At 41.7% G+C, this 24,004-nt stretch overlaps 1 protein-coding gene across 8 annotated transcripts in view; it reads left to right on the top strand.

Annotated features, from left to right (window-relative positions):
- Window positions 1–24,004, top strand: part of MITF (melanocyte inducing transcription factor) — a 100,150-nt gene that overhangs the window by 69,623 nt on the left and 6,523 nt on the right. For 4 of the 8 annotated variants that reach the window (XM_048070431.2, XM_013180281.3, XM_048070462.2 and 1 more), the window contains exons 3-9: window positions 10,462–10,689; window positions 11,781–11,864; window positions 13,314–13,409; window positions 17,488–17,605; window positions 20,780–20,854; window positions 21,944–22,019; window positions 23,623–23,770. In XM_048070431.2, coding sequence (XP_047926388.1) covers window positions 10,462–10,689; window positions 11,781–11,864; window positions 13,314–13,409; window positions 17,488–17,605; window positions 20,780–20,854; window positions 21,944–22,019; window positions 23,623–23,770 — 825 coding nt within the window. The remainder of the gene's footprint in view (window positions 1–10,461; window positions 10,690–11,780; window positions 11,865–13,313; window positions 13,410–17,487; window positions 17,606–20,779; window positions 20,855–21,943; window positions 22,020–23,622; window positions 23,771–24,004) is intronic. The other 4 variants (XM_048070437.2, XM_013180278.3, XM_048070448.2 and 1 more) reach the window with 3 other exon arrangements.

Genomic DNA, 24,004 nt, shown 5'->3' with positions numbered 1-24,004 from the left:
AGCATCAAGAGCTCGCAGGCCCTTGCTCTTGTACAGAGTCAGTGCTGAAAAGGCTGCTGTTACCGGGGCACGGCTATGTGCTGGACAAGCCAGCTTTTCATATAGCACACTTTTCACAGCCTCTCTTTTAAGTATTCCTGATTTAAAAAAAAAACGTGCTCGTGCAACATCTGTTGAAGTAATGATCCTGACTGCACTTGTTGGTTACGGCTGGCTGAGCGGAGCCAACCGCGGCTGACTGAATTGGTGTCGAAAGCTTTCCCCAGTTCAGGTGATGGTGCTGCGAATGCTCCACCCTCTGGCCTGTCAAGGGTCACTTATGTGGACAGGTGCTTCTCATTTCACAGTGTAACTGATTATTTGCCTGCCATATGTGAAATAACATGAGGAGAAGGGTTTTCAACAGCTCATCTCTGTGAGACACGGAGGGGCAGGTGTGCGGAAGGTTACAGAAATGGCCGAGCGGCTGGATGTTGTTTTTGTCGGTATAAAATAGATCGTGATGCTGTATCTCGGTGTATGTAGGGCCCGAGATCTTTAAAGGGCTGAAATGTTGCCATCCTTCTTTAACAAATGAGCCTACCATAGTCTTGTGTGTGCTTTCTCCGTTTTTTTTTTCCTCCTGGGAGCCAGAAGATAGCCACCATCTGGCTGTTACGGGAATAAGATTGTGGGCTGTAAAGGTGAGGTCACACAACATTACGGCTCTTTGCCTTTAATACATCCTGGTGTTACAAAAGTGTTAGGGCAGCATTCCTTTAGCTAAGAAACAACTAAAACACTAAATTTCATTGTGGTTTAAGATGAGTGCAATAAACATACTTAATTTCTTACTGCTGTTACCTTTAATCTCTTGTGGCTACTGTGATGTCTGCTCTAACACCTTCCTTGTGAGTGAGATGTCAGGAAATAAAATATGTAATGTTGCTTAATGGAAGTGTCAGGGACATAAGCACTCTGCTTGCTAGGAAAAGCCATCACCTGTCAGCAGTAATGCTGACAGCACAGTTCTCAGCTTTGATGCTCTGTGGCATCAATTCGGCTGGCTGGGTTAATTCTCCTCTAGAGCGGAGGCTTGCCTCTGTGTAAGGGCTGTACGCACCTTTGTGGCTTGCCAAAGTACCAAAAACAAAATCCCAATTCTGGTATTTAGCAGAATGCTTCGGATCGTAGCCGGTTGAGTTTGCATGAAGGTGACTTGGGTTGTCTTACATTAGCGAGCACGATGATCGAGCACTCCGAGGTACTGAAACTGCCTTATTACAACTCAGTAGGTTTTAATACAGTCATAAATAACATCACAGCTCGTTGAACAGAAGGATAAGAATCAGGCAGTTCGGTGGTAAGCCAGCTTGCATTTCCTTCACTTAAAAGAACTCAGCAGTTTAGTATTATTTTAGGCTGTTTCTAATGATCATATTAGCAGCGTGAATAAAACGGGTGCATCTAGACTGCTTTATTCTGCTTCTCCAGATCTTCCATATTGGGGCTAACATGAGACATCATAGGCTGTAGGCGAAGTATTATAGAGCCCAGCAAAGTCTTTCTATTTTTTTTATTAACTGTGACATTTAGAAGCTCAGGGCATTTTAATGGATAAAACCGTTCTGAATTAACAAAATCTTCATTCTGTTGCTAATTTTTTCTTACGGCGCTACATGTCTGTCATAAAGCAGATAGCTTCCAAACAGGCGCGTTCTTAAACAAGTGTCCTTTGTGCTGTAGAGTGTGGTGCTAAGTGATTTGTTAAAATAAATGGTCCTTTCAAAATTATTATGACTTTTATTTTTGGGCATTCCTTTTAAAGTTATAGTAGGAAGGTCTTCCAGTTAGTGGTACAGGCCAAGCACAGCACGCACTGTGGTGTTCGTTGGGTTTGGCATTCATGTTTTCTCTCTTCAGACTTCACTTGTGAGCAGTGGCATATCTTGGTATGTGCTTTGTCAGTGGCCTTGGGAGCATGCTGCCAGTCTCACAGTCCCCGTGGATTATGTGAACAAAGAGTGTAGCAGTATTTCACCTGCATCATTTTAAAATACGTGCGCAACAAGCGTGGATGTCCTGTTGGTGTGCAATGTGCCTCTCCAAATTAGTTTTTTTCCTCTTGAATATAATAATCCAGGAGTTGTATTTGCACTTACAAATAACTTCTATTCAAAAAAGGGAAGGACACAAGTATGGTTCTGTTTGTGGCTTTTGGCTGTTCAATATATTTTGATCTAGTGCCATCTTTACATCTCTTCCTATCTTGCATTCCTTTGCAGCATGTTGAAATTTCGTAAGTAACTACTTGGATAGCCTACGGGCAGCACTCTGAACACCGCTTCTTTCTTACAAGCTGGAGCTGAGGATTTGAAAGATTTGCAGTCAGACTTAGACCTTACTTGGCCCCCAAGTACTGAAGATAGTGTTCCTCTACACCGGCAGTTATCTGGGCTCAAACTTCATCTCATGTGCTATAAAATCGAGCAAGCTTTCACAAACTTCGTACTAACAAATAAGACTAGTGTTGAGGGTAGGGAGTTTTAAAACGTTATGAAAATAATGGTTGGTTGGTTGGTTTTGTTTGCTTTCATCTACAGTTTGAGCAAAATGGCCAGTTTTAGCTTAAATTCCACCTGTGAAAAGTCAGTGTTTCATGATATGCATGAAGACAAGCCCATGTGGGGACAAAGCAGATTTACTGGATTAAAATCTGTCACGCTTGGCAACTGTTTGACAATGAGTGACCCTAGCAAAACAGGGCCTGGGGAACGGCGCCTCTCCTCACCTCTGGAAAGTGCCTCGGAGCCCTGCAGGATTTGAGGAGATGCACGTTCCTTCTTTTTGCACAGCTAAGTGCGTGCTGTCTCTGCTGTGAGCTCTAGAAATCCATCCAGAATCTCTAACCCTTTGTACACGTGAAAGTCGATGTGCTTTAAGTCGTAAGCTGACCTGTCAAGGCCCTCCTGAGAATGAGTGTTGCTGTTCTGCATTTCTTCCTTGCCATCAGAAATGCTGTGGAACTAAGTTGTTTGAAGCCACCAGGTTCTACAGCAGATATGCAGTGAACCAGGGGACTGGAAGGGAAATATTCTGTTGTGCAGGCATAGCAGGGGTTACTGAGGGCTGGAAAGGTGTCGGAATTGGTAACTCCTGTGAAATGTAACTGATAGGCTTGCTCAGGCTCTAAATATGTGACTGCAGGTCAAAGCTGGCACTAGCTAATGCAGTGCTTGGCAGCCTTGGGAAGAAGATAAGGTTGGACAAATGTTCTTACCAATCTGAAGTGACTCTTTCAAGTCAATAGTGAACTGTGTTAAGAGTGGTCTGGATAAATCTTAAGTCTGTGCTGCTATAGGAAGCGTGGATGATGGCACTTTGGCTATGAAAGGCTTTCCAAGGAGAAGCTGGGAACAGAGGTGGCTTCAGACCATCCATACTGGCTTTGGGGCAACTGAGATGTGTGATCCTACAATTCTGCTTCCTCTGGAGCTGACGTGTCTCTGCCAGGTCTTACAAGAGGTCTTATGGAGCAGCTTTACATCTGTCATTGACAGTTCCTGTATGGGAGAGTCTTCTCTTTCATGCCCTAATGTGAGCAGTCTCAAGGCCTGTAGTGCAGATGAGAAAGGAGGATGTAGATTTGAGGTGCTTAAATCAGTTTTTTTACCTTGGCAGTAATTCAGGCTTGCTGGTCAGATGCAGTTTTGTGACCGATATTTTTGTCTGCCAGTCATAAAATATTTACACTCTGAAGCACCTGGTATAGGTGAAATCGTAGCAAAGATTTGTGTCTGAGGTTTTATGGAGTCAATTACTTGTCTGTCCTGAAATGTTGAAAAGGTTTCTGGTACCTACCCAGTAACTATAAAAAATAAAAATTTATGGCGTGTATGCCAGAAAGTAATCAGCTGAAATGTTCATTTCCTAACAGAAAACTGTAGCAGTTCAAAGGATGAGATTCTGTCTGAAAACCACACTTACGGAATGGCAGCTAGCAAGCCACTAACCTGTAAATTACACCAATTCCTGTCATCTTAAGCAAATTGGTTAACCTCTCTTTAATTTCTTTAGATACTCTTATCATGTGCTCCTATAGCTAAAGCACAGGTTTTAAATACCAATCACAAAAACCTCGTTCTTTTTTTGTCTGCTTCCATGTCTTCCCCGTAGAGGAAAATGTCACGTTACACAGAGGAGTTTTTGGTGATGGGCAAAACAGTTCTCAGTTGTGTAAACGATGTTCTTTCTGTACAATGTGCCTTTTCATTTTCATAACTGTGTGTTTGAAGATGACTGTTGGAACCACTTAGACTGCAATCACACTGCTGGCTCTTAAATGGCTTTCTTGTACCTGCCTTGATTTTCATGTTCAGAGTGTGTTTTGGATGAAGTAAGTAACCAGAGCGTTTTATTAAGTGTTAACAGATGCAATTTCCTTGCTTTGGCTATGTCCTAAGATAAAATACTGAAATAAACTCCTCTTCGCACGTCATTCCCCAGTCAATAAAAGTAACTTTTCAGCTTTCTCCACTTCTGGGCTTTTTGGTCAGTGTTGTCCTAGTCATTGCCCCTGGGTTATGGACTGAAAGAAAGGGAGCAAATATGCTCTAGAAAAGATGGAGAGAAGGGGAGAACAACAGCCAAAGAAGTTATGAAATAGGTTTATCTGTTTCTGAATTCCCAGTTCCCCTTGGGAATGATATGTACTCCAACCCAATCGACTTCTTTTTGATGATATTTCAAGTGAGGTAACTGTTTCATCCTGGAGGACTGGAAAGGTTTCAGAAAGCAAGAGGACTGAACTTCTAATTTGAAGCTACTTCAGACCACAGATGTCCTTAAGGGGAAGAATGTGATGTCATTGCTTAACGTTTGAATGCTGCATGTGGGAAAATGTCTTTGAGAATGAGTTAAACCATTGTCTTGCTGGATATTTGAGTTTCTCTGAGTTGGATACTGTGAGGGTTCTTCCTGGCATTGCAGTGAAACCCATGATCAATATTTTAATGAAATAATTGAAATTGTATGTGGTGCTCAGGATTTCTAGGCATAATAGGCCAGTCTGTGGTGAATACTGTTTGCAGAATATTGAATCTGGATTAGAAAGCCTAAGGAGAATAAAGGCTTTTAAGGCTGGGTAATAATGGTAACTCACGCTACAAGAAATCCCCCTTGAATGGTTATTTATGTTTAAGACTAATTTGCCAGCTGCTCAAAATCAAGTTAACTATGTATACGTGCTTTGACAGTAAAATGCAGTCATCTTGATGTAAGAGGCAGTAATTGATTATCTTTCCTTTTGTTGTTCTCAGACTTTTTTTACCTCATGTGAAACGATAAACACCTGGTTTTGACTTTATTCAAGGACCTAGAAAACAACTTGCTGCTAATCCCTGAAAGTGATGGGTTGAATCAGCTTTAAAAACAAGACTAGCTGTGAAGGTCTGGACTAGGGTACTGAACTGGCTTTCTGGTGCAGGGAACCTAACTGAAGCCAGTAGAGTAGCTCTTGCAAAACATGGCGCTGGATGTGCTTTTATATGATTTTTCTTTGGGTACCATTAATTGTTAAAGGACGCAGAATTTTAACCTTTCTTAAAAATCCCATGACACTTAGCTGTCTAAGCAACAAAAAGTTCTATTGAACGGAGAAAACCGACCAAAAAGTATTTTATTTGTAATTATAAACTGTAAGTCCTAAGGCAATTTACTTGAAACAAATAGTCTTTTTAATTAAAAAAAAAAATAAAAATGTGGGGGTGAGGGGAAAAATTCTTCCTCCCACTTTGGTTAGCTGTCCTCTCTAAATCTTTGCTATGTTCCTGTGCCCAAGCCTGTCTCTGCAGAAATGAAGCATTAAGTGGTTTGGCTGTGCTTTCACAGAAAGGTTCAGTGGTGTGTTTTGATGAGAAGAATCTTCTGTGTGATTCAGGCAACCCAAATGTGCTCCTTCCCTGCCTGTGGGGGACCAGGGAAATGTTGGGCAGCCCAGAGCTGTCGGCATTATGACAGGTTATCAGGAGACTCTTGCAGATGTACCACCACAGCTGAGGATTGGGGCCCCTTCAGCTTTGCTGGTTAACTCCTTGTTTGAAGGGTTAATAATCCACTTTTTCCTCAGAAGCGGGTGCTGTATCTCTTGGAGGATACAGTCCTGTCGAATTGGAGGAGGAAAGCAGGGGAAGCTGTTCTGACCAGCAGGGTCTGAACTCTCGCCACACGCTAGCTCCTGCTTGAAGAACTAGGCCTGGCCATGGCCTAGGAGGGAAGCACGGGGCGTTGCGCTTCTGGGCCTCGGTGCAGGCACGGCTCGGTGTGTGCCCCACCACAAGGAGTGGTGGAGGTGTGATACCTGCCTGAACCGTGTGGAGATGCTTTCCTTCCTGTGGAATCTGCTGGCTTTGTTGCACTGCCCTGAGGAGTTGGGATACCAATGTAACATGCCCCTCCATTCCGAGATTGTGTGTTCTTTTATTCAAATGTGGAAGTATCTTGGATCAGCTACAGACTGAGAGGAAATGTTTTCTCACCGAATCTCTCCTTTGCATCATTTCAGAGCAATTTAATGACAGAAAAGGCAGTTCTGTGTTCTGCAATTCACTACTGGACTTGTGTGAGAAGGTGACATGTCCTTGGAGAACCGTGCATAACTAGCAGAAAATGACCACAATTCTTCTGGTAGTTTTTTCTGTAAAGGCAATAGAGAGTCTTTGCTGCTGCTGCTGATTTGAAGTCCAGACACCTGACAGTAAATGCATTTCCTCAGAGCCAGTTCTTACCAGTGTATAACAAGATTTTTAAAAAAAAAAAAAAGTGGTCCAGTGGATAAGTTTGTTCAAAATACTTCCAGAAGACTGTGCCTTTGTGTCTGAACCAAAGTGACGTGTGGTGTGTCAGGAATTAAACCAGCTAGGTTACAATCTGTCTTTGCAGTTCTGCTGCATGTAAATCTGCAGTGCTGTTTGTCTAGCAGTTATGTTCCCTGTAAGGAGGAGGAATTCCCTTCACCCCCAAATAGCAGAAAATAGCCTCTGAACTCTTGCTGAAGTCTGTTGCCCCGTGCCAAAGAGGACGCACTTGTCAGTAAGGTTAGAGAGATCAGAGAATAGTTGCACTTCTGGAATTGGTAGAAATCTGATAAAAGGGAACCGAAATAACTTCGGAGGCAGAGGTAGGTAAGGTTGATGTGATTCTTGAGAGAGCTCTGCGGGGCTATTCTGTAACAGTAAAAGCCTAACACAAAAGCTAAATGCCCAGCCTTACTTCCTAGTTTCTGATGAAAAGTTCTATCAGAAATGCCAGTTGGCTTCCAAATACGTTCCAGCTGAAGTAAAAATGCTGCATTTTCATGCTCTTGTTGCTCTTCTCTCTACTTAGACACAGGATTTTATTTGTGTCATGCTGCTAATAAATGATACCCTAATGTCTGCTGGAATTTAAAAGGAGCTGTGTGCTTTCTGAAACTGAATTTCGCTCTTTTTTTTTTCTTGCCTTCCCTGCAACAAAGGCCAGCACAGCCTATTAAAGAAAAAATTATGGAGTAGCAGAATAAGGCAAAAAACTAGGGGGAAGATGTGTTCTTTTCTAATGTCTATTTAGCCAACAAGAGCAACGCGTAGGCAGCGTGTGTTTCAAAACTTGCTGTGTTGTGGAGTCAGTTCGGGGTATTAGTACCTCTGTAAATTGTGATGATACTCGCACATTTCGCGAGCTCTCGTATCGTCAGCCTGCAGGTTCAGACAATAGGGCCGTGCGTACGGTCCTTACAGCCAAATGGCAGACTGCTAATACATCAGCCCGGATCTGTTAGATGGTGTGCGGGATCCCAGCTATGCCTTTCATTGTAAGCTTTGTTACTGCTAATTTGCTCTTCGGGCATTTCCGATAAAGAAGTTTTGGTGCCTGACCTCAGCAGTGAGAAGGAAGAGGAGGACAAGGCGTGCGGGTGTGCGCTGGGCGAAGCAGGGACCTGGGGCACAGCGCAGAGCACTCGTGCAGTGAGCATGGGGAGCAATTTTGTGTCAGTGGAGATGTGGATCTTGGAATTTTGCTCGTCCCTCTCCTAGGAGCATGGATCTGTGGTTGATGCAGAGAGGAGGCTTAGTTCTGTCCCTCCCGCTGGCTGAGGGAGCACAAGGGGTTTCTGATGCTGGGGAAGGAAAAGGACTGTGTGAATACTGTAAGATGAGTAAGGCTTGTTTTTAAAATAACGTACTCTAAGATAAGGGTTACGAAAGTGAACTCATTTGCTGATAACTTTATCTGCTTGGAAGATGAAAATTTAAGTGAAAAATAGGCTTATCTGGGTAGCGGAACTCTTACCACTGGTGATAGGAAAATTGATAATGCAGCTTGGGACCCGCGAAGCAAGCGCTGTACTTAGCGCAGCAGGCTGCCGGATTGTCTTGGCACTTGGTGCTACAAATCAGGTTAAGCTCTCTTAACACCCTCTCTTAAGTATGTTTCTCTGTGCAGCAGACTTTGGAAAACAGCACAAGTAGAGCAACTTCAGGTGCGTGTGCTTTAGCACAACACTTTTGTCAAGCATTTGGGTAGCAAGGGTAAGAAAGGTCTGGGAGGCGTAGGGACGGTGTGCAGTAATGTCTCTGAGTGGACAGAGGTATGTTTGCAATGTGCTTTAGCCAGTCATCAGCCCTTTCTGAACTGGAAACCTTGCTGCTGAAGGCTGGGACATATTGAATGGCCACAAGGGAGGCTGAAGAAGCAGCACGGCTCCTTGAAATCCTGAAATCCTCCCTGTGGAGCTGCAGGTCCTGGGTGAGGCTGGTGCCCAGAGCAGTGGGTGCCGAGGGCAGGGCAATGGGCTGCTGCGGCTCCCGCGGTCTCATCCAGCGCGCCCCATGGCTGGTGGATGTGCGTTGGGCTCGTAGGGCATTTGTTCGGTTATTTCTTCCTCCATACTTAAAAACTTTTAACCTTACTGCTAAAGAAAAATACCATTGTCTATCAGTATGACTGGAACGAAAGATGAATAGCGAGTTAGCCTTGAGCAAACTGTCAATCTGACTTTGATAGGCCATCACTTAAAAGGTCCTTTTATGTTTATGAAAAAGCATGACGTCAAAGCCAGGGGAAAAAATACCAATACTTAGGGCTAAACTTGCACAGCCCCTGTGTGAACTGTTTGTTTCTCTACATGCGTAGCTAATTAGCGTAGGTTACTATAAGTCTGAGCAGTGGTGTTCCAGTTTCTGCTGCTGGTTTGGGGCAGCTTGTTTATGGTGCTTCCGTATGCGAATCGCTCAGACTGGAGTAGCATAAAGCAAAGGGTATTGCAGTCACTTCTCTTACAACCCATCAGTATTATGCTGGAAATGCTTGAGTATAATCATTATCAGGTGAGTTATTTGCAGACTTATTTTAAAACCTGTTGCTAAGAAGGCTTACAGTGGACAGGAAATCCTTTTCCTCTTGTATCTAGCTTGCTTTATTTAATTTCTTCCACAAAAATGAGTGGGGAACGTGCACGGTCAGTTGTAATGGTAATAGAAGTCACTTTACTAGGACTGTTCAAAACCAACAGACTTTTCGGAGTATTATTTTACTTGTCTGTTTTCTACCTTTTGATAAAGACATTAATGATCAAAGAAAGGTGACGGTGTTTCCAAGATATGGTGACATTTTTTCCATTAAAAAAAAAAAGGACTTTTCTTCTCTTGTTTATTTAGAGTGAATGAGAATAGTTCGGTATTCTTTTTTCATGTTTTATATGTGAAAATATTTCTAAGCGCTGGAAAGCCTGTCTTAAATACAAAAATGGCTGCTGCTGAGAACAGTGATTGATCTGACCGGAGACACTGCTTTTCTTGCATCTTCTTTGTGTAACGCATTTTTTAAACAGGCCATCTTATTTGTATGTGACTTAGGCCATATATCTGAGTTATAAATAATCTAGAGACAAAAAATGGCACATTACTTTTCTTTTCATTTTTGTAAAATATCAAATGCATCGTTAAAAAACGAAAACCAACAACAAATTAAATCTGTCCTTTACTTGAAATCTGATGAAGGATAGCGGTTGATACATTTGCCTATAATTAGTAGCTATTAACAAGTAAAGTGAGTCCTGCTGTGCCGTGTATTTCTCCATATTTTGGTGAAAATTCAATGTCGTGTAGCTGAAGGTCTGAACAGAGAAGCACCTGTTTGTGGAGTATCTGTGTGAAATGGAAAACCTGAGCATTGGTTTTAAGTGGGAAATCTCCCCATGTGAAAGAAAATTGGGACTCGTTGCCCTCCTGTTAATAAGTCAGTTATTGAAACGTTCTCTCAGGGACTCGTTCCTTGCCACTGAACGTGAATTAGTGAAGCCCTGTTGAGTTCCTTGGAGCTGCGCGGGTTTGTAACTGAGTCAAATGCTTAGCTGGTCTATGTCACAAATGTATAGCTCAGATCGATGCCACATGTAATGACGCTGTAAAACAATAAAGCATGTTCCTACCTCCTGTCATACAGGTGCAGACTCACCTTGAGAACCCAACCAAGTACCATATTCAGCAAGCCCAGCGGCAGCAGGTAAAGCAGTACCTCTCTACCACTCTAGCAAATAAACACGCCAACCAAGCCCTGAGCTTGCCATGTCCAAACCAGCCTGGTGATCATGTCATGCCGCCTGGAACTGGAAGCAGCGCGCCCAACAGCCCGATGGCCATGCTTACGCTTAACTCCAACTGTGAAAAAGAGGTAATACGCTCTCATTGTGCATACTCTTCAGTAAAACGGAATTGCATTCTGCTTTCTTTCTGTTTCAAACCATATTTGCTAATTAAGATGTTATGTTTATCTTCTTTTCTGAACTGCTCACTTTGAAATTGCAATTAATGCTTCTTTGCCTGCCTGATGAATATGTATTTGTATAAAACATTAGGGCAAAAAAAAAACCCTCTGTCCATGTAATTTCCTTTTTTGAACTATTTTAGCTAGTTTATGCTTATTAAAACTTCTATTTTTTTTTGCTTGCTTGATGCACACAGTGAATAGTTGACCTTTGGAGAATACAAAGCAGTTTTGTTAGCTGTAGCTTTCTGGAATAATGTTATTTATGGCCCATTCAGTGTAGAAAGAGCAGAGAGCATAACAAAAATAACTGAAAAAAACCAGACTTTTTTTTAAAGATATTTTAGGGTTTTAGAAATTTTTGGACTAAAATTGGAGCAAGTCTCTTAACGTCAACACCAGATTATCTCAGCTAGTATATCCTAAAATGTTACTGACGTGCTGTTTCAGCGCTGCAAATTTGCGACTTCACTAGCCTATGCCTAGAAGTTGTTCACAATCTTGTCTTAACATTTGCTGGCAAAAACATAGTTGGATGTTGTATGTGCTCAGGTGCAGAATAAAGGTTAGTTGAAAGACATTAGCAAGTAAAAGAATCATGTCAATATTTCAGCGACTTGACAAACGAGAGAGAATTATAGAGCTCCCTTTGTTCCCCATCCTTCCTCCGAGCCTTTGTGCCAAAATTTTAATACAGATGCACTCTGTGAGGAAAAATTTATCCAACTCCAAAAACAGTTATTTAAAAACCTGGTTTTTACACATGCAAGAGGAATTACTTGTGCTCCATAGTTTTAAATGAAGTGAAAATCCAAGTTCCATCCTATCATCTCAGTTGTATCACAATTTTTTTCTCAAGTTATTTACAGCTTCACTTTGCTGTGTCATCAGGCACATGTGTGCATGACACCGTTTCAATCGTGCTCTTTTTGGGACTGAGACTGTGCCATGAACTCAGATCCATGCTTTGCTTCTTTTTTTTCCTTTTATTTCTGCAGGGATTTTATAAATTTGAAGAGCAAAGCAGGGTTGAGAGTGAGTGCCCGGCTCTGAATACACACTCACGAGCATCATGCATGCAGGTACTGGATGACACAGGAGTTGGAGCACTGAACACCTTTCCAATGAGAATGTTTCTTTGAACTTACGCTAAACAGTAAACTTGACCAGTAATGTATTTAACAAGTTGAATGTAAAATGTATTTAAGAAACAAAACAACATAACCCCCACTTATATTACAAATCTGCCATGTCCTTACATATTAGCATTGATATCAAGTGCATTAAAACATCTAGAAAAGTGTTAACCCTTTTCAGAACTGTAACACTATAGCAGAAGAACATTATCAAGGGTGTTTTAGGATCTCCCTTCAGGAAGTCTTTTTTAAAGCAGTTTTTCCCCCAAGCTGCATGTATGTGTTGCTGTTGTGATAGTTTCTAAGAGCCCATTTTTACGCAGATCACACCTGCACTTAAGGGGGGAGGTAAGAGAAAGAAGGCTTTAATCCCTACGTGGTAATTTTGTCCTCACTAGTCATTTTTTAAAATTATTTGTATTTTATTATTATTATTATTATTTTGAGCAGACTGCTTTTTATTTTAGTAACAAGACTTCAGATATGGGCTGTAACTGTTGTTTCCTTTCTTGCCCTCACTTCCAGACAGTGTACTTTGTTCTGATCATACTTTCTTGCGCTGACACAAAAATCCCCTAAACTACTCTTTGTACTATCAATTTTAATTTTTTTAAAAATTATTATTATTTTTTAATTAGTGTCACTTAAGCTTATTTTTTATGGTGATCAAAAAAGAAATAGGCAAGCTGCAGGTCAGCTCAGAGCATCTAAGCGGTGCTTTGGAGGACTGTGTTCCCCCTGACCGTGTAGGAACTTACGGAGGAACCCTCCAGCCCAGCCCAAAAACTGTTTCCACCACCTAGGATCATCACTGAGCTACTCTTGGGTGGTGCTTCCTGGGAGAGGGAGTATTAGGAAATAAATCCGATTCCCCTGTTGAGGGAGGGCAGCCTTTCAGCGGCAAGCCTTCTTCCCCCCGCAGATGCCAGGGCTCAGGTGTTCCGATCTGTAAGTCGGTTTTTGCCCCACACCTGGATGACTGAGGGGGAGGGTGGGCAGGCAGTGCTGGAGCCCTGTGGTTGGAGATAAGGTGACGGGGCCTGTGCAGAACCAGGGGGAGGGTTTCACATCGTTAGTGAGGCTTGTTGTATGGGCACTGATATCCTCTGCTGTTCCTGGGAGGAACAGCTTGTCTGTGGGCAGGTAACCGCTGATGGGAGGTGCGGAATTGATCACGAAGCCTGAAGCTTTGCTGTGGTCTGAGAGCCCTAGCTGGACAGTGAGAATTAAGCCAGGGGGATTGGTTCTGGAGTATGGCAGAAGTGCACAGACCTCTCTCTGCCTTGGCCCGTACTGCAGAGAACCGGTGTGCTGCTGAAGTGCTTTGTTAGACTTTTGTTCCTTCTTGGTTTTGGTAACTGTTTTATTTTTTATTGTTCACCTTTACTGTTGCAGATGGATGATGTGATCGATGACATAATTAGTCTAGAATCAAGCTACAATGAAGAAATCCTTGGCTTGATGGACCCAGCCCTGCAGATGGCAAACACGGTACAACGGTCCCTTCCTTTTGGTTTCCCCGTTAAGCCTAATCGCCGCTCCTCAAGTGAACGTAAAACTGGAGTGTAACTATTTTTTCTCTGAGCAGTTAAGCAGTTATTGTACTGTCTGTGGAGAGTAATGAGGTATTTTTTGAAGACCTCCAGGTATACAGTTGCAGTGAAGAACACAAGTTTAAAAATTCAAGCTAGGGTCATGATGAGGGAATACAAAGGAAAATTTTGCCCTTTTTTATTTCAAATTCAAGTTAGACAGTGGAAAGGTTGTAGTAGAGGAGTGAATTGAACTAACAGAAGTAAGCTTATACCCACTGATATTAGTGGGCATATTAACGAGCATCAAGCTCAGCTTCAGAAACCTAAAGGGAACCTTTGGCACCCCAGGTTCCCATCTTGTCACGTGCAAATAAAAAACTGTAAGCCATGCTTAAGCCTGTGTTAGCATCCATGTCCAAAGCTGCTATAATTTAACCGTGAAGCTTTAATATCATGTATTTAGTTTAGTCTGATTGCAAATGGAGATAAGTCCCAAGTTAGACAACAACAAAGATGGTACAAAATAAAAAATAAGATTAAAAAAAAGGCAACCCCTCAAAACAAACCAAAGGTGAAAGAATAAAGCTTAAAACTGAACGGGGAGAAGGGCGCCCAGGAAGTCTGGGACAAAAGACAAGAATGCTGAGATGGGAAAGTTGGTAAGCAAGGGAAGGCACATATTACCTCCAAGTTGCCACTTCTGTTTGCTGGTTCACATTGCTGCGAGCATTAACATAATCGTACTTCTGGCATAATCTTATTTTGATCTTTTGTGGAGGGTAGCTCCAGCGAATTTTTTGCCTTAGGCTTAAGTGCTGTTAGATCTGGCTGAGTAGATGTCTGCCAGTGCTGGCGTCTCGTTCTTTTTTATCTAGTGCCAAAATTTACAGCTTACCACTTAGCATCGATTTTGTAGCATAGGTTTACATTTGCTGACAGTACTTGTCTGATGCCGTGTAACCTAGTCTGGCTCCCACAGATTCCCACAGCCCTCTTGGAGGCACGGAGCATGCTGCAGGAAACAGCCCACCAGCCTCCCCCCTTAGGTAGTGCCCTTGGAGTAGTCTACTAATACTGTTAAACTGCTAGGTGCAAAAAGTATGTTTCAGCCTCTGAATTAACCCAGTACCAATCGTGAAGTGATGGAAAACGAGCCGCGTTCCTCAACAACTGGTTCAGGGAAAAACGAGCCCGCCATAACAAAAACTTCTCGTTTGGAATGAGATTTAGCTATGGAAACACAGAGTATTTTACTAGTAAGGAACTGATGTCTGTAGACTGAGCTAAGTAGAGCTGGGAAAAAAAAATAAAGAGAGGAAATGGTTTCTAAAGAGACGCAACCTATAAATAGCTGTGCTGAGACTACAACAAAGGCTGCTATTGTTCCGTAACCAACAAAGAATGAAAGGGCCAGTTTGTTACGTTTGGTAACAGTACTTAATTGATAAACAAAATCAGAGATTTGTGTGTAGAACAAGCGGAGGGGTGTTTCTAAGTACCTCCTAATAGAAAAGGGCTCATTGCAATACAGTGCCTACGGACGTGTTTGTAAACTTTGGTGTTGGGTCACAAGTTAACCAGCTTTGCTGCTGTGCTGAAAGGTGTCAGCATGGAAGCTGAACCCCAGGAGTATTGCAGGGACTGCCACTGAGCGTGCCCTTGTAGGTAAGGGAGCAACACGGCACCTTCTGGGGAACAGCGTGTGTACCTCAGAGACAGCCTTGTTGATTGCACAGCCGATGTCTCAGTGATACACACAGAGCCTGAACGACCTGAGTGTGAGTGCTTATTTTATTGGAGTCTGTCATATTTCGTGGTGTGAAATCTTGTGAACAAAGACACGCCATGCTGTCTCAAGGAAGAAAACAAACCGAGCCTGGCATAAACCGCTCTTCCTTAAGTTACTTTTAGGGAGAGTTAAGGTGAATTAATTTCTTGGGGATGATCTGAAAGATGCCGCATTAAATGTCTTAGCTAAAATCATTTAACAGCCTTAAGGAAAACATATTTAAAATATAGAAACAAACTTACAAAGATAATCACCTGTGCAAATTTCTCCCTTCATCTTTAGTTAGTTAGTTAGTGATGCATCAGCAGCACTTGTGCTTTGTTGCCCAGCTCTCAGGTGGGTTCTTCTGGTGCAAGCCATTTCTGCAGGACTTAGTGTGCATAGCCAACAGCTCCTACCCTTTTGTGGTGATTGCTGCACAGTTCCTTACGGAACCTTACACGGAAATCCAACACGATGTTGACACCTGGGGATGGGGAGGTAGAATCACAATCCTATTGTAACACGCAGGGTCAGTGTTGCAGTAATTACAGCAGCTTGGGGACCTCAGCTGTTCTCCATGCTTCGTTACAAGCTAGCTGCTTTACCCAGGATTTAAGATGCCAGTTTCTGGTTTTTGGGGAAAAATATCTTTTTTTTTTTTTTTTTTCCCTCTGAAACTCCTAATTAGATTTCACATGTCTGGTTCTGAACTTCAAGTCCCAGAGCTACAAACAAGCCCTTTGTGCTCTCACCATACATGGGAGCATGAATAGAAAAAGCACGTCCAAGTCAGAAGGTTGCTGCTCCTGTGTCACGGATGCGTTGAGGGGCCAAAAGATCTGAGGGCCAGCCTTGTAGAGCAGTGAGATAATGGTCACAGTGACGTTAATGTGGGTGTGTTGCAACTAGGATCGCGGTCTGTGGAGGACAGCTGGGAACTAAAACAGATTTATTATTTTTTTAATATATATTTTTATATGAAATTCAGAAGCTAAGTGGTGTGCAGGAAATTGTAGGACTAGATTTGCTGAGAACTCAGTTACTTTCCCCTCTGTCACTTGAAGACCAAGTCAGAGGACCTCATTTTGCTGTTGGCTGCTGTCTGTTCAGAAGTCTCTTGACAGATCTCAGCATGGCTTTTAGGTGGCGGCACTTCAGCGTGTGCACATCAGCTTTGTTTCTTATGGTTGCTCTAGGCAGCAGAGAAATTTTCTTAAGTCTCAGTCTGGCAAGGACCGTCAGTAGGAGTTTAATAGGCTGTGCTGTGACTCACTCCATTGTATTCCCCAACATTATTTACGTGGGTGTAAAGTTAATGGTCTAATCTCTGCAGGATCAGTGTCTTGGAGGGACTGGTTTTCTTTGCAGCAAAGATAAGAAGTGTTGGCACTCAGATAAGGTATCAAAGTGTTTTATACCTGTCTTCTCAAAACCTAGTTTGAAAACAAAGAATAGACAGGTAAAATAATCCACTCAGGATACTTGTGGATTTGTTTAAATTTACATTTTAATATAAAGGGATAGCTTTGCTAAGTCTTGTTCGAATACTATCCTATTTCCCTATAAATCTCTTTCCTTAAACATACCTAAAGAAGAATTACAGAATGAATGAGTAATTGAGGACATTTATGTCAAAACAGTCTTTCTCCAGCTGGTGCATGTTTTTGTTACACAAGGTGAAAAACAAGTTAAAGTAAACTTATGAAAATGTTCTCTGTGTAACTAGCCTTCAAATCACATAAAAAATGTGATTGATTGAATACAGTGTCCTCTGACAAGCATGTAATAACTCGCTGAGAACTTTGACTCACGTGTTACTGGATAAATGGGGGCATCCTCCGTGAGTCTTCTGTAGGCTCTTTCAGATCTTTCGGTTGGAAGCGGTGAGGGTACAGATCTTATCTTTCAGTGAAGCAGTTGTGAGGAACAATACAGCAATGCTTGTCAGCGTGTATTACCTCTTCTTTCCTAAGTTTTTTTTTTTTTTTCAACTTAAATGGAGCTGTGCTTCCCTGCATTTAAAAAAAATAATAATAAAGTATTGTCTGCACCTTCTTGAGAAGAGAGGGCAGAACTTTCCCAATGTAGGTGGTTTATTCCTCATGCCCGTGCATACGTGTAACTTTTGCTGACCTTATTGCAAGCTCTGTTTGCACATGGAAAAGAGCGCAGATTTCTTAGCAGGTGATAACTCATTTATTTTGTACAAAGCTTTTTCCATAAGGCAAACCAACTGATCTTTCTCCTTCCTTATCTTTTCCAGTTGCCTGTGTCTGGGAATTTGATCGACCTTTATGGCAACCAAAGCATGCCTCCTCCAGGACTAAACATCAGCAACTCCTGTCCAGCTAATCTTCCTAATATAAAAAGGGAGCTCACAGGTAAATACATTTAAAATACTACTTTGGAGCTATGGTGTAATTGCTTTGAATTCAGGTGATACTGAACATAATTTGTGTTACGATTTTTCTTAAAAAAAAAAAAAAAAAAAAAAGGATGAATGGTTACTTCTTGCAGTCAGTTTTTTAGTAGATGTATTAGCTGGTAATGCAGCTGTATTCGCGTGCGTCTGTTCACTGTCACAAATTAAGGCAAAGTCCTTAATTATTGCAGTCAAATCTGCACATTCAAAATGTTGTGCCACAGGAAATTTCCATGGAACTCTTGCAGAGCTGTTTTCTAGTTTGGACCCCTTGTTTGCTCTATCAACATTAAATTTTAACAACTTGACATCCGGAGTATCTCTGGGATTCATGTTGAGGAACACTGCGTGTTGAGGCTTTCTTCTAGTAGGGGAGCACTATAATGAACAAAACTTGTAATATGAAATCTGGGCATCAAGACTCTATGAAATGTAAAATTAGGCATGGAAAAGATACTGTTTTAAATCAAGGTGAAAATGAAGTATCTTCTGAAGCTCGTCGTGTCAGTGCTTCCAGCAGTGAAGCTGGTCTCATCTGAATAAGCTGTGGGAGTTAGGGAAAGGGAACATTAAAAACCTTCCCTCTCAAGCACGTGCATACAAAAGCTAAATAGTTTGAAGGCTTAGAAGAGAAGTTCCGTATTCTAAAGCCTGTTTTATTTTTGCTGTTTTGCTTCACTTGTAGATGAAAGGATGTAACCACATGTAGGGTACATATACAAGGCAAGAATGTCCGCAAATGAACAAATGGAGATTCGTTCTAGAACCAATGACAAAATCATCTTAATATCCAGAAATGATTGCTCTTAAGCCCAACTGAGAGTCATACTGTGCTGACCTGGTAGAGGTGTAGTTTCTTTCTTGTCTCTCTTCTTTCTGTTGTGAAAACTCACAGGCTGACTCAGTTGCAAAGCAGGTTCTGGACAGGAATTAGTTTTAAGTAGAGCAGTTTTAATAGCCCAGGAGTGAGCTTCTCAGGAGGAAATGCCACAACTCTGAGCTGGTGGATATTTGCATTTTGTATGAGTGCACAGAATTTGAGCTCTGCACCAAAGGAAGATCCTCAAAGTGCAAAATGACTTGTGGGTTCTAGAGAAAGAAAAACTTCAACAGCACGTTGAACTATGTTAGAGGAGGGTGGGAGGGGATGAGATCTACTCAGGGTCCTACATTACAGACAGCTTCATTGCCTCAGTTACAGAAAGCTACAAGTGGCTGTAGACTGCAAGCTAAACACTCAACTTGCCACGTGTCTAGGCTGGTGGATTCACTGCAGGTGATTGTGTAAGACGTTGGGCAAAGAAGGCAGAAAGAGGGGAAATTAGTGAATGAAGTGGTCTTACAGAAGTCCTCAGTAAGTCAAAATAGATCTGAACTAAGCTAAATGTCTATGTGCTACCTTCACGTGTAAACAACCAATTTAGTTAAATGCTTTTTCTCTTAAACATATATGGTACATTTAACTTACGACAAGTTTAGGAATTAAAGTCAAATTTAACAGCAGTCACTTTGACATTGATCCAGCCAAGCCTTTGACCGTTGATAGTGCACAGCAAACGGTGATTTTTAATATCGGTATGTTATTGTAGACAGAAGTCTAGGTAGGAAAGGCTTCCTCTTTTCACAGAAGTTTTATTTAGAGGCTGGAGTTTAATCTCTAAATGTACAAATGTGGTAAAGCTTTTGGTTCTCCATTTCTTGATATTGCTGTTGGAACTAGGTTGAAGAGAGTTAGGTTTTTAACAAATGCTAGACTTAAATATTGCTTTCTCCATCCTACTGTATAAATATCAAAATGATAAAGAACTAAAAAAAATCAAGTCTGTTATCCAGCATCTGATGCTGATGATAGTTGTGAGTTGTCAGCTGTAGTTACTGAAGCATTTAATGGGAATCCTGCTCAGCTGGGAGTGCAGTTTCAATCACTTTTGGCCTTACAAACCTCGTATCTGTTTCATAATGCAATGTCAGACTAAGCCCAGATTTCATTAAGACGTGAAATAATCTTTCAAGCTTTTTTGGGGGGGATCCTTTGGGAGCCTAGTATTACGAAGGTTATGCCTTGTTATACTGCACGTAATGCTGGAGTAACTTCCCATACTCCAAGGGAAACAAACCCTCATCACCAGTTACTGTGGGTTGCATGGGACATAATCCATATTCCATAAGAAGAAGAAAATACAGAAAATAAACTTGTTTGAGTGAAGGGGTTTCTTCCCACAAAGGGATGTGTGATAATAGATCACAGGTTCACTTGTCCTCACTGGTTTACTACAAAACTAAATAATGTTTGCTGGTTTTGTAATTTAAGTGCAACAGGGAAAGGGTTAAGGATTTCGCCTCACTTTTTTTTTTTTCCCCAAAATTAATATGGATAGAACAAACAGGTACTTGAAATAGTTTGGGAGATGTAAGATCAAATGAGATCTGAAAATAACAAGCTTAGTTATGTGTTTGCCTGAACTGTTATGTGCTGAAGTCTGAGTAATAAATGTGTGGACCAAAGTTAAGAATAGTTGTGATCTGAGGAGATTTGCCAATAAAGGTGTTGATTTTTTAAAAAACTTTTTTGATATAATGGGAACAATTAATATAGCTGGAAAACACAGCATTTTTAGTAGGTCACTTAAGTCGTACCTTGAGTGCCGTGGTGATGTGCACACGTTGCCACAAAAGGACATAGTCTCAATTCCAGCGAGCAGAGCTGCTGACTCCTGGCTGCTTCACATCCTGTGCAGGTAGCAATGCAGTAAGCATGTTGTTCCTCTGGTTCAGCCTCTGTGTGGTACATAAGCATGTTGTCTGCATGTGTACGTAGGAGAAGGTATGTTGGACTTCAGCAATTTGTTGTCCTCAAATACCTTGCTGAATCAGGGCCTCCGTGGGAAACGTTCTCATCGTGAAAGTCAGCATAGGAAGTGTGGGAACAAAAGCTCTGCAGGTACAGGGGTAACGCTGAATCCCAGCTCTGGATTTCAGTAAACGCAGCTTATGTGACGGGCCCTTCTCACTTTATGGAAAGGCTGTAATGATTTGTTTGCCAGTTGCTGATCAGGCTTCCTTCACAAATGTTTCACAAACTGAAATGTCGTTTGAATTACTTTAATTCTAATTACTTCATTCACATGCACAGCATGTATTTTTCCTACAGAGTCAGAAGCAAGAGCATTGGCTAAGGAGAGGCAAAAGAAAGACAATCATAACTTGAGTAAGTTTGGTTCTTCACTTTTTACACCAATTTTAATAATGATTATAGTTGTTTTTAAGTGTTGGAATGTGAGCATCTTAAATCTGAATAAGCCACTTCATGTAGTACTGGTTCATTATGTTATGGCCATAGATCAAATACCTCTAATACTCTTAAGTGTATACTTAAATCTACTCTTCAATTTTAAACTGTTTTCCAAAAAAGCAAAATGGTCTAGGTGGTCTAATTCCAAGTAATGATCTGTTTATCTGGACTTCTTGGAAGTATGCCCTCAAAGGTGATGTTACCAGTAAAATTACTGGGAACAACATCTCATCCGATTGCTTTGAACAAATTCACCTTGTGATTTTTTGCTTTTTAAAAACAAAACAGAACAAAACCACTAAAATTTAAGGTAGGTGGTCAGCTTATGATTCAAACACCAGTGCACATCCTCAGTGTGGCAATTTTATAAATTCCAGTTTGAAAGGAGCGCTCATTTCTGAGTTTAGAAAAGTAAAATAAAACAATGAGCATCTTATGACTTAAGTATCAAAAGACAACTTGAGTCTTTTGTATTAATAGAAAAAAGATGTTCTTTTATTTATTGAGCTATTCAGAAGCCTTTTCCGTAAGCTTTTGTAATAACATGAAAAGCTAATGCAAGAAAGCTGATATGTAGGTTTGATTATTTTTATGTACTCAAAGTGTTGCATCTGAAAGAATACATATAAACGTGCCTATACTTTTTGTCCCTTTTCCTGCTTTGGGATTTCCCTGAGCATATAAGCTTTTGTCTCCAAATTTTTGTGATATTTTCCCCTTGGAAGACAAACACTTCATTATTTTTATTGGAGTCCTGTGCTAACACAGCCATCATATTTTTAGAGTCTCACTTTAGATCTTGCCACTTCAACAGTCCCACATTTTTAAAGCATAGACAGAAACTTCTGCCTCTATGTGTAGGAGAGCAAAATAAATTACTACATCACTAGATTTTAAGCTTCAGGCAACAATTTCAAAGGCACTTAAAGAAATCTTTAATTAAAAGCTTTATACTTTGTAATTAAGTGTATATGACTTGTAACATTTGTGCTGTTTTTCCTAAAGTTGAACGAAGAAGAAGATTTAATATTAATGATCGTATAAAAGAACTTGGCACTTTGATACCCAAGTCAAATGACCCGTAAGTATGATGTGCCCAGGGGTCTGTGGAAGGGAGGGGGGTGGTGGTTGTTTTTAGAAGAAATCTTAGGGGAGAGAAAATCATAAAATCCCGAGTTTTCTTTTTTGATGTTGGCTTTCCATAGCAGTAAAAATGCTTGAAGGTTCTCAATTTGATGACTTTTGTCACAAAATAGTTACAGAACCCCGGCAGCAGCTCAGCATCTTGTTAGGGCCCTGTGCTTTGGCAGCGTTGGGGCTGATGCTACGAGTGACCGCCGTACCAGCAACAGAGCTGTCAGGATGTGAACGCTTAGTCTAGTCCAGCTGCTCAGCTGACTACATAGCTGCTTGTCTTGCTAAGTGATTCTTTGAATTTATTAGATGTCATAGCTTGGCAAGACAGAACAGATCCTTCTTTTTGTAGAAATGGAGGGCAGTTCCTCTGGGAAACCATCACATTGTCCATCCCTCCAAGAAAAATAAAGAAAAAAGACTGTAGGTCTGTGTCTGTTAAATTGATAACTTGCCGTGTTTGTGGTAATTTCCCAGAAAGGCACATTGTAGTTCTTTTAGGTAATTTCAGTGTTACCGATTTGTCTTAGCATTTACCTAATGTGGGTTCAATAGCAAGGAACCCCTCTCATGCTCTGGAGCTTGAAAATGTCACTTGAATGTGAGTCAATGCCCAGTGAGGCTTCAGGGCAGACTTTTCCCTATTTTAACTCATAAATACTCTTTAGAGAGGCTCTTTAGCTTTCTCTAAGGCAAAGTAACGTTACATATTATCAGCCTGCGGAACGGGTGGATCTTTGGTCTGGATACTCTGTGCTGAACTTTCTCCTTATTTAAAAAAAGTCAGCATAGGGGAGAAGACGATGCAGACACCCTCTGTGTGCTGGAGGAATAATGTGGGAGAGGCAACATAGAAGCCCTGTACCCCCCTCACTGAAGGTCACACCTCGGTTGCAACACGGCATTTATATTTTTAGCAAGAGTTAAGCTTAAAGCATCCAAATACGCTGCTGTGCTGGGCTCTTCTCGTCCCGCTGGGACGCAGCTGTGGCACAGTGCCACCAGGAGGACTGTTGCTTGCTGCTGCTTGGGAGCTGAAGGGCCTCGGGTCTTCCTCCCACAGAAACACCAATTCCTGTAAGGTCCTTTATGAATTCGAGTTCCCCTGCAGTCTTTTAATTACCCAGCTGAAATCAGGCATCGCCCAGATAGCAAGCAAGATGACTTGAGCGGTGTCTCGTGGGGTTTTTGTGCAGCCTCGCAGAAGGCAATGAAAGGAGCCCTTGGTCTTCAGTCTCTGCAGTGCTTGCAGAAGGCAGGGGCTTGTCCCTCTGGCCCAGAGGGCTGTGGGGAGCCCAAACCACGACTGAGCAGCGCCTGGGCTCCGTGTCCTTCAGCTGGGACGATGCTCGCTGCCTTGCAATAGCTGTGCTCTGGCCCCCTCTAGCGCATTTCAAAAGCCTCCCGCTTTCATCAGCTTGGAAGGAATATTGTATTAGCTGGCTGTTGCATAACGTGGGGTGGAATCACAGCTGCTGCTCTAAAGGTACTGACTGCAGCATGAAGTCCCCACGGGAGCCTTAACCTTGCCTTTTGTGTCGATTTTGAAGGGATATGCGCTGGAATAAGGGAACTATTCTGAAAGCATCAGTGGACTACATTCGTAAGCTTCAAAGAGAACAGCAACGCACAAAGGAACTTGAGAACAGACAGAAGAAATTGGAACATGCCAACAGGCATCTGCTGCTCAGAATACAGGTTTGTGGATACATAACCTGCAAATGCTCTTGATGTTGGAGTGTGTGGCTGCAAATAGATGCAACTGAAGCTTTTTTTATAAGGATTTGGGTTAGTCGGAGCCACCATTTTAATTAATAGTGACCAGTACTGAGATGTCTGCAGATTTTTTCCAGAATTATCAGGATCCATTAGTTAAAATAAATAAAATCACACCAAAAAATAACCAGATGCCCTCCTCTGCCCCCTCCTCCC

This window comes from Anser cygnoides, chromosome 10 (assembly GCF_040182565.1).
Source record: "Anser cygnoides isolate HZ-2024a breed goose chromosome 10, Taihu_goose_T2T_genome, whole genome shotgun sequence".
In the NCBI taxonomy this organism is placed as follows: domain Eukaryota; kingdom Metazoa; phylum Chordata; class Aves; order Anseriformes; family Anatidae; genus Anser; species Anser cygnoides.
This window is presented reverse-complemented; position numbering and strand designations above follow the sequence as displayed.